The sequence below is a fragment of the Zonotrichia leucophrys genome, chromosome 1 (assembly GCF_028769735.1).
Source record: "Zonotrichia leucophrys gambelii isolate GWCS_2022_RI chromosome 1, RI_Zleu_2.0, whole genome shotgun sequence".
NCBI classification, from domain to species: domain Eukaryota; kingdom Metazoa; phylum Chordata; class Aves; order Passeriformes; family Passerellidae; genus Zonotrichia; species Zonotrichia leucophrys.
This window is the reverse complement of record NC_088169.1, coordinates 101942460-101951310: the sequence shown is the minus strand read 5'-3', so window position 1 is coordinate 101951310 and position 8851 is coordinate 101942460. Positions and strand designations below refer to the sequence as shown.

At 47.0% G+C, this 8851-nt stretch overlaps 1 protein-coding gene across 4 annotated transcripts in view; it reads right to left on the bottom strand.

Moving 5' to 3' along the window:
- Positions 1 to 890: 890 nt before the first annotated feature.
- Positions 891 to 8851, bottom strand: part of MAP6 (microtubule associated protein 6) — a 48885-nt gene continuing 40924 nt past the window's right edge. Inside the window, exons 4-5 of one of the 4 annotated variants that reach the window (XR_010442076.1) lie at positions 1653 to 7816; positions 1011 to 1063 (exon numbers count right to left, since the gene is read on the bottom strand). Coding sequence is in view for 2 of the 4 variants with exons in the window: in XM_064726311.1 (XP_064582381.1) it covers positions 994 to 1063 (70 nt within the window). In the remaining 2 variants the exon portion in view is untranslated. The other 3 variants (XR_010442074.1, XM_064726311.1, XM_064726317.1) reach the window with 3 other exon arrangements.

The window sequence follows — 8851 nt, the reverse complement described above, 5'->3', positions numbered from 1 at the left end:
GGCAGGCTTATTTGCCTGTGCTATCTTTCTGCTTGGCAAAAAAATCCTTTCATTTGAGGTGGTTTTATTCTTTGCTCTAAGTCATAAAAACCCCTTCTAATGAACATACCCTTTACCTCCTTGGTTATCCAGTAAGACTGGCTCATCAATCCTTTCTTTCTATATCAAAACTTGCTTCCATCTCTATTTCATTCTCAGGTTCTACATTCAAAAATCTTTCTGCCAAGCATACATATCTGTGAGACCTTCTTGTCAAACTTTCATCCTTCCCAATATGCCTCCTTTCTGGAAGTCTTAAAGGCCAAGTTGGATGGGGCTTGGAGCAGCCAGGTCTAGTGAAATATGTCCTTCCCCATGGCAGGGCAGTGGAACTGGATGATCTAATAAGGTCCCTTCCAACCCAAATAATTCTATCATTTGCATAAAGTGATACCCAAATTGGCAATCAGTTGAATATTAACAGCTTCAGAAGAAGGTCTGAAATATCCATGACTACAGCACAGTGACAAGGGGATCTGCCAGATGTTGCACAAGGTGTGTCTCACCTGGCAATATCCAAACACAAGTTTTTGACAGTGTTTAAGAATTTACAATGTATTAAATCTTCCAAGGATCTTTGAAGAGAGTTGTCATTTCTAACAGCTAGGATTCTGGAATAATCTCTGAAATCCAGTGTGATCCTTCCACAGGCGATGGATATTAATCTATCTCTCTGTTGCCCACATGAAACAGAGAGACCTTTAAAACCAGTATTGCTTCCCATTTATGAATCAAGGGAGAATTGGACCCATTTTTTTTCTGTAACTTTGCTATACATAAATCAAGGCACAGACATGCTAACTGCATCACACAATAACTTCAAAGTGCTTGAGAGACAACAGAAGTTGTCATTCAGCTCTCACAATCAGCTTTATTTTATGCCAGCCAGACAATACACATTTCATGCGAACTATACATTTGCTCCAGCTGATGCTCAGACGAAGGTTCCTGACTTCATGTCAATTCATCCTTCACTAAGGTACTTGGTTCTTGCTCTGTAGCACCAGTGTTTGTTTCAGGGGTCCTGGAAGCAGAAGAAAGAGCATCATTGCAAAGCTATCAGAGCAATCAGCCGACCCATGAAAACAAAATGCCACCCCTGATGTGGAATTTGCCCTGTGACCAAGGCTCTGCAGTGTTCCCCAAGCAACCACACATTTGGTTTGTCCTCAGGCTGGCTGGCAAGTGGTCCTGCTCCCTGCAAGGAACTGGTCCAAAACTCATGGATGTCCACAAAACATGTGAGGGCTTGGGCTGGACTTTTTGACCAGCCCTTGGTTTAACTGTGACCAGGATCATGTCCACCATCAGCTACAACAAATACTTGCCAATTGATCATAACACACATCAAACGAACACCTTGCTGTAAAATTGCCTCTCAAAAAAGCAGTTTGTTTCCCTCATGATGGGTGGTAAAAGCCCTCTCACAGTGGAGCTGAGCTCTTGTGTGACTCAGGAAGCACCTGTTAAAAACAACCAAAGGAAAGTAAGCCCAGCTAACATATCCTAGCCCCAATTTGAGAGCACCCCTTTTCTCTTCGATTCCCCCAGGAGACAGCAGTAGGCGGTGGTGGCACCAAGGCACTGGATGACTGGCAGGGTCACCTTTGTACCTGGATAGTCTTGGATGGCAGCACAAAAGAAGAAAGGCACCTTGGAGTTAGGGTAGATGCTGCCAGTAGAAGCTCTGGACATGTGTTGGAAGGAAGGCTCGGTCCTGAGAAAGCACAGAGGGAGGGATGGGGAAGGAAAGACCTGTAGGGAACAAGGAAACCAGTCTTCATTAGGAAAGAGGAGGAGGATCTCTCGGGATGAGGAGAAACATGGATGGATGGGAATGGGCCTGTGAGGATTCAGAAAGCAGTTGATGATGCACGAGAAACCTGCTAAGATTTAAAATGGGCAGCTTTACATGGTGGTTTCATCAAGTGGAGATCCCCATTTGTCCCCCAGTTCTGCATGATTTTTGTGCAGGGAGTGGTTCCAGGTTAGAGGAGGGAAGGAGGGGCTGACACCATGGAGTGGCTGGTTACCATTTTCTTGGTCTATGAAATCAACCCAACCCAGACATTAGAAAACCTGTTTTTGTGTGGGGCAGGACCATGTGAAGAGCCCTGGCAGGACACCTCTCTCTCAAATACTCACCCTCACATTGCCCTTTTTGCTTCCTACAAAGAGACATTTGCTGCCAGGAGCTGTTGGCAGAGGTTGGTGGGAAATCTGCTGAGCTCTTTCAGCACAGTAGCTCCTATGGGAATGAGGTGAGCTCAGCACCACAAATCAAAGGAAAATGCAGAGCAGCTTCTCTTTGGAAAGACGCCCCACTGTCAGGGTAGGCCAGGTCCATACTGCTGATGCACAGGCATCTGCTGGGACAGGACCCATTGCCTGGTCTCTGGAGAAGGCTGGAGATGCCTGCACATCCTTGCCACTGGAAATGGTGCCCAACAGCACCTGCACTTGCAGTGCCTTTGAAGACCATCAGTAGCTATTGCAGGTACCAAGCACATCTTCACACCTCCTTTAGTGAGGAGGATGCAGGAACCATGGGGCATGATCTCAGGTTGTCCTGTCCCAGTGTGTACATGATGATCCAGGTTCAACCTGATCCAGGTGGGCCAACACCAGAGCCATCCCACCCCCTCCTTGGTATCCAACCCTGATCCTGCTGCTATACCCTGCATTTCAGAGGAGAGCTTTGAAAGTAAAAAATCATCTCTCCCTGAAGCAACATGAACTGTTTTCAATCCACCAACATTTTCCTGAGCCCTTGCTAGAATCACCAGGGAAATTCCTCCATCTCAGCAGCACTAGGGTGGTCCCTCCCTGTTGAGACAGTCAGAAAGCTGCTGCCTGCAGTGTGTGTTCTTCCTTTTAATCCACTGGCTCTTTTCCCATAACTGTGTACATCCTTCAGCCAGGGATTTCAGGATTGAGGAGGGGAAAGACACTGTGTCCTATCTGGCTTCTCCTTTGTTTGCATGAATATAGACAATTGTGTGATTGTCCGTCCAAACCTGTTTTAAACTGGAGGGAGTGTGAGTGGTAGATAATTATGTTATTTTCCCCCAGAACTGGTGTTCAGAGACAACAGAGCATGCACAGCAGAGAACAACCATGGCTGTTCCCCGCAGGGCTGCACAGTGAGGTCTGGCTCTAGGTACCAGCCTTGGGAACAGTGAGCTGGCAGTGTGCAAATAGGAGAGTTGAAAGGAAAGCCTGATCCTGAAACATAACAATCCCCAACACACATGCAGTAACATTTATAAATTACTACAAAGACAAGCAAGGAAAGAGTTTGAAGATCTTTGCCCTCATGAGAACTGCTGATGGCAAATTGTTGTGTGAGAAGGTGAGAAATGTAGAAGAGATGAATTTGAGGTGACAGATTTCTCCTCTTGTTATGTCTGAGAGAGTTGCAGAAAGAGTATGAAATTCAGCAGGGGTTTGTTTCCCAGAGTGAGCACAAGGTGTCTGGAAATAACTAGGGGTGTTCATGGGCCACCATGAGCACACATAGCACTATCCCCTCTTTGCTGGTCCTGATATAACCACATGGAGCTGGGATTTTGTGACTTGGGATCTAAACTTGCCTCTGACAGCTCCGGCAATATTATCCTGTTCCTCAGAGATATGGAGGACATGCTCACATCTCATCCCTGTTCCTCTATGAATTCACATATGGATGTTTTGGTGGCCTCATATCAAAATGAGCTGGTGACTTGTATTGTCTTCTGCAAAATTACTTTAATTTAAAGCAGTTTAGCTATTTGGGAGCTGTTATGAGTCAGTATAGGCACACAGAAAATTAAAAGTTGCCTTTAAGAGACCTAGAAGCAGCAGGAATCCTCTACCTGAATCAGTGGCACAGAAACAGCAAACAGCCTCAGGCACAGAACTTGGGTGCTGAAGGAATGTTTTAAAGAAAAAAACATGAGAAATCTGTCCTTTGTTTCCCAGAGAATTCAGGTGAGGAGACAGCTCTTGTCTGTGGAAGAACCACCTTTTGGTTGGTGCCCTTATCTAGGAGGGCATTGGCAGGTTCATGTTCCTCAAAAGATAGAAACTCATTGATTTCTGAGCAAATTCAATTCCCAGTTTATGAGTAGGTTATGACAAGTCACTTCTGTCTTCTGAATGCTGTGATGCCCTTTGTGCACTGAAGCTTGTTGTCTTTACAAAACAGCAACAAAAATGCAAACTTTGTTTGTACTGAAAAATGGTCTTAACACGGTCCTTTATAAATGGTCTCAGTTGCATTCTTTGGAAAAGGCACATCAAGAAGTAGACGTAACATTGTGAGTTGTATCAGGGAAGTGCAGAATTTTAGCCTTGTTCTGTACCTCAGCAAGCAGAGGGGTTGCTGTCCTTGCAAAGATGTGAGACTTGTACATGTGTGTTTGGGGCCAGCAAGGTCTGAAGAAAAAAGTGCCTGGTTGTGAAATCTGGCCTGATGTAGGTCTGGAATGAGCAACAAGGAACTCAGCCCTTCAGGGTTCAAACCACAGCAGCAGATAGGCCAGCTCTCACAGAGCTCTGCTAGCAGAAATGTAGATGTTAAAAGACTTCTGCATACCTTCAAGTGAGATGAGGACCTGAGCAGCATGGATGAATCACATCCTAAATACTACTCAGACCCTAAAACTGCAGCTGAGATTTTTTCAGTGTTTTTTTACTGGTGGAATCTATAGCTTGCAGGAGGAGGCAGCAGCCCTGTGGAAGCAAGGCAGGTGGAAGTCATGGTGGCACATAGGAGAGGATGCAGGATATCACCTACATCAAGGGATTGATCCTCTTTCCCAATGCTTCTTTCCAGCACCTACACCAAAATTCCTTCAGCCTGGAGATGTCAGGCACAGCCCAGCTTCAAGTCTTGCTTGTCCTAGATGGCATTTCCAGGCTTCTTACTGAGGATTTGAGGTCCCCACACACTTTATCTCTTCTGTCTGTTCTTGCATGGAGCAGGACAGGACAGGAACAGGCACTGAAGAAGCCCAGGGGACTGAGCATTGCTTGATCCCTTTCCCATCCATGTCCACCAATCTGCTTCGGTTTTGCCTCTCTTTAGGTCCTCAGACCCATGAAACCAGACTGGTGACCATGCTCTGAGCTCACTCAGCAGGACCAGGAGGCTCCTTTGCTTTCTAGCAGGCTGGTGTCACACCACAGGCAGTGAGGGTCACTGTGGGGGTAAAGGAACCAGGCTGCTCCAGCAACTTTCCGTGTCTATAAGGAGCACCCGGGAAGAAGCACCATCTCCATGTACACTAACAGCTGCAGCCAGCACCAACCAAACTAGCACTTTGAGGCAATAAATAGGGACAAGGAGGCAGCAAGGAGCCATCTGAGACTGAGTGACAATTGGGTCTTGACTCACAGGTAGAAGGACAGGTCTAGTCCTCGCCTGGGATGAAGGAAGCAGATGTCCAGGGCACCTTCTCAGCCACAAGAAGCTTCCTGGGCATCCATCTCTGAAACATGCTAAGCCAGCTTTTGCTGATTCACCTGAGAGATAGATCTGCTTGGATTTCCACTGACACATCTCTGCCCACTGCTTCCTCTCACAGGGGAATGTTGTTCCTTTACCATCAGCTGCTTCTGCTCTGGGCTACAAGATTTCTCGTTCACTCTCCTCGGCTGCTGCCTTTGTTGAGCCACCTGGCAGCACAGGGCATCTCTGCAGGAAGCTGGAGAAAGGCCAACCTCTTTATCAGATGCACCAGAATGGCAAGGGCCAGAAGATCCTGCAGCTCTGAATGTGCCAGGCTCCTACACTGACAACAAAGCTTGTCCCTGTGACTGTAAAAGAAAAGAAACAAAAGTACCAGAGGACAAAAGCATGAACAGGGTCATCCTAAAAGCAGACAGATCTGCAGAAGCAAGACTGACTGCTTGACTGGCCACCAGGACAGACACACAAGGCACTTGCAGACACATCTAGTGAAGTCACACCAAGAAAGGACAGAGAGAGAAAGGGCAGTTGGTAGGTGAGGTATCATTTATTCAAGCAGTGAGTGATATCACACAGTACAGACAAATAAAAAGGCTTACAGTCCAAGAGAGACAGGACATGAGACAGTATCTGAGGGAGGATGGGAAGAGAGTCCTTGGTGGAGATGGGTATTTGGGGTGATGTGGAGGGGAAAGGTGGGAGAAAGCAAAGGATTGGAGAAGCAGCTGTGGGACAGACACAGAAAAGCTGGCAGAGAGGATGGAGGGAGAATTCTTCTGAAGGCAAGAAGGAATGGTGGTGTGGTGGGCAAATGGGGTCAAGATGGGGAGGTGAGGGCATTGCAGACTGCAAGGGAAGGAGCCAACAGGGAGAGATCTCTGATCAGCAATGAACTTTGGGGAGAGGCAAGAGAGCAGGGGCAAGGGGGGCAAAGACATTCACTGTCCTGCAGCTCCAAAGCACTATCTGTTTCATTACATTCAGGGCACACTGGGGGGTTGTGTCCCTGCTGATAAATCACAGCATCACAGAATTATTTGGGTGGGAAGGATCTTGAAGATCCTCTTGTTCCAGCCCCCCTGCCATGGACAGGGACACCTTCCACTAGACCAGGTTTCTCCAGCTCCAGTACAACACTTGCCTTGAACACTTCCAGGGATGGGGCAGCCACAGCTTCTCTGGGCAAATCTATTGGGTCCAAGCAAGATGGCCACAGCTGAACTTGTCTTCAGTTGGGCACTAAATCCTGAACCAGGCCAAGGAGCAGGTCAGTCCAATGGCCAGGGGCTGGATTTTCCTGCCTTGACCATCTGGTACTGGAACCATCGAGTGCCTATAGGTGTTGTTAACTGACAAGAGCAGACCCATCTGCCACCCATCGTGAGGTGAGATTCCCCCCACCATGTGCCATGCAGGGTGCTCCTCACTCCTTGCTGTGACCCCGTTCTCCAACCTCTTTCAGAGCTAGAGAGGACACACCGGTGTCTCCAGCTCTGTTTGGGGACTTGGGGTTGTTGCATGCCACAGGCTAGGCTGGGGTGGGCAGAGGACAACAAGGAAGGTTCAGAAATGCTTTCCCCTTCCCATCTCTCACATTGAAACACACTGAAGGCAGTCAGGGCTCTCAAACATCACTAAGATCTGCCACTACCATCCATCATTTTTCTGGCGGCTGGTCTTTTCGTTGGCTTCCATGGAGCAGACTTCCTTCCCCTGAAGGGCAAGCTGGCATTTTAGAAAGCACAAAGATGCCTTCAATCCACTAGTAGGATTTTGTTTTATTCTTGCCTCACATGTCCTCCACCATGGCAGTCAAGATCAGGGAGTTGTTCCCAAGGTATCCTGCAACAGAAATTAAGAGTCTTTACAAGCAATTCAGAGCTCATGACAGACCACCAGTCCTGAAGTACTCAGAGCTGTGTTACCCCTTATCACACACCCCTGAGCTTGGAAGTAGGCCCAGTGGCATTAGTGGAATTGTTCCCAACCCAGAAAGCTCAGGTGAATAAGGACAAATGGAAGTAAGGTGCCAATTCCCCAAATGAATCAAACTTACCATGACACTGTTGGAACAAGGCAGAGCAGAAGCCCATGTCTGAACACCACAATATTTTCCAAATGTGGAAAAGATACTGTTCTTGGAGTTGAGCACATCCGTATCATCATGTTTATATTAGGGAATTTCTCCTTCCTGTGTGGCTCCTCTTCTTCATCTGATGTCAATGTTGGTTCTTATTCCTTGGATGTTGGGAGGTACAAGCTATGTCAGAAGCATCTTCTTAAAAGTCTCTTTCTCTCCTGCACTGGCACATCTCTAAATAAACCCTAAATCAAAAGAATATCATGACACACGAGGCTGCATTTGTATAACAGCTGATATGTCAGCTGGTGAAAACACCCTTTTACCAGTCAGGGATGTAAAAATTATAACGGAGGTTTTCAAAGGGAGCTCAGTTCTGTGCCCAGCTGGAGTGGAAGGATGGAGAGTCAAGGAAAAACAACTTCATCCACCCATGCACCAGGATCCCAGATGAGTGGACACCATGTAGTTAAAAGCAGCTCATTAAAATTGGAAGCAGGGAGGCAACTCCTCATGAGACTGCTCATGGCAGTCAAAGCAACACCTCTGCAAAGCCTCTGATCACTCTCAGATCACAGAATTATTTAGGTGGGAAAAGACCTCTAAAACACTCTGTTATTAAGTATTTGAGAGGGAGACTTGACTTTCAAAATTCAGTTTATTTTTCACTTCACCCAGACACTAACACTGACAAATAAGACTATTTCTCCTCCAGCCAGTGCCTCAACATCTCCACACTAAATGCTTTTGTAAGACAAAGTACTTCATTTTCAGTGAAGCCCTCCAGCAGAGCCCTTGGAAAGAGGTGGGCAGTGCCAGTCACTAGTGATTTGGTGAAGATTAAGGGGTCAGTCAGTACCAGTGGGTTCAGACAGTGAAGGTTAAAGCCCAGGGATGGCTCCTACTGTTCCCCTGAAATGCATCCTGCGCCCCATTCTGCATTTGGGCTTTGCAAGGCTGAGTGAGTTCAGAGATCAACAGGGCAGCGAAGGTGTTTTCCAGCACTCACTTTGGGCAGCTGCAGGGAGGAGATGGATTACCTATGAAGACTGCAGCATGGGAAAGACCCTGTGCCTGTGTGTCATGGGAGAAGCACTTTGTTGCCCATCGTGGATTGTCACAGATAAGCCCCAGTAGTAACCAATCCTTTAGAAATGAGCATTTTCTCCACTACCAGCTGTTCGGAGTGAAATGGTAAATCCTGCAACCTACATCCCAGCTGAAACACTCCAAAAATCCTATAGATAGGTGTGATTCATGAATGGATGGAAATGGTGGGG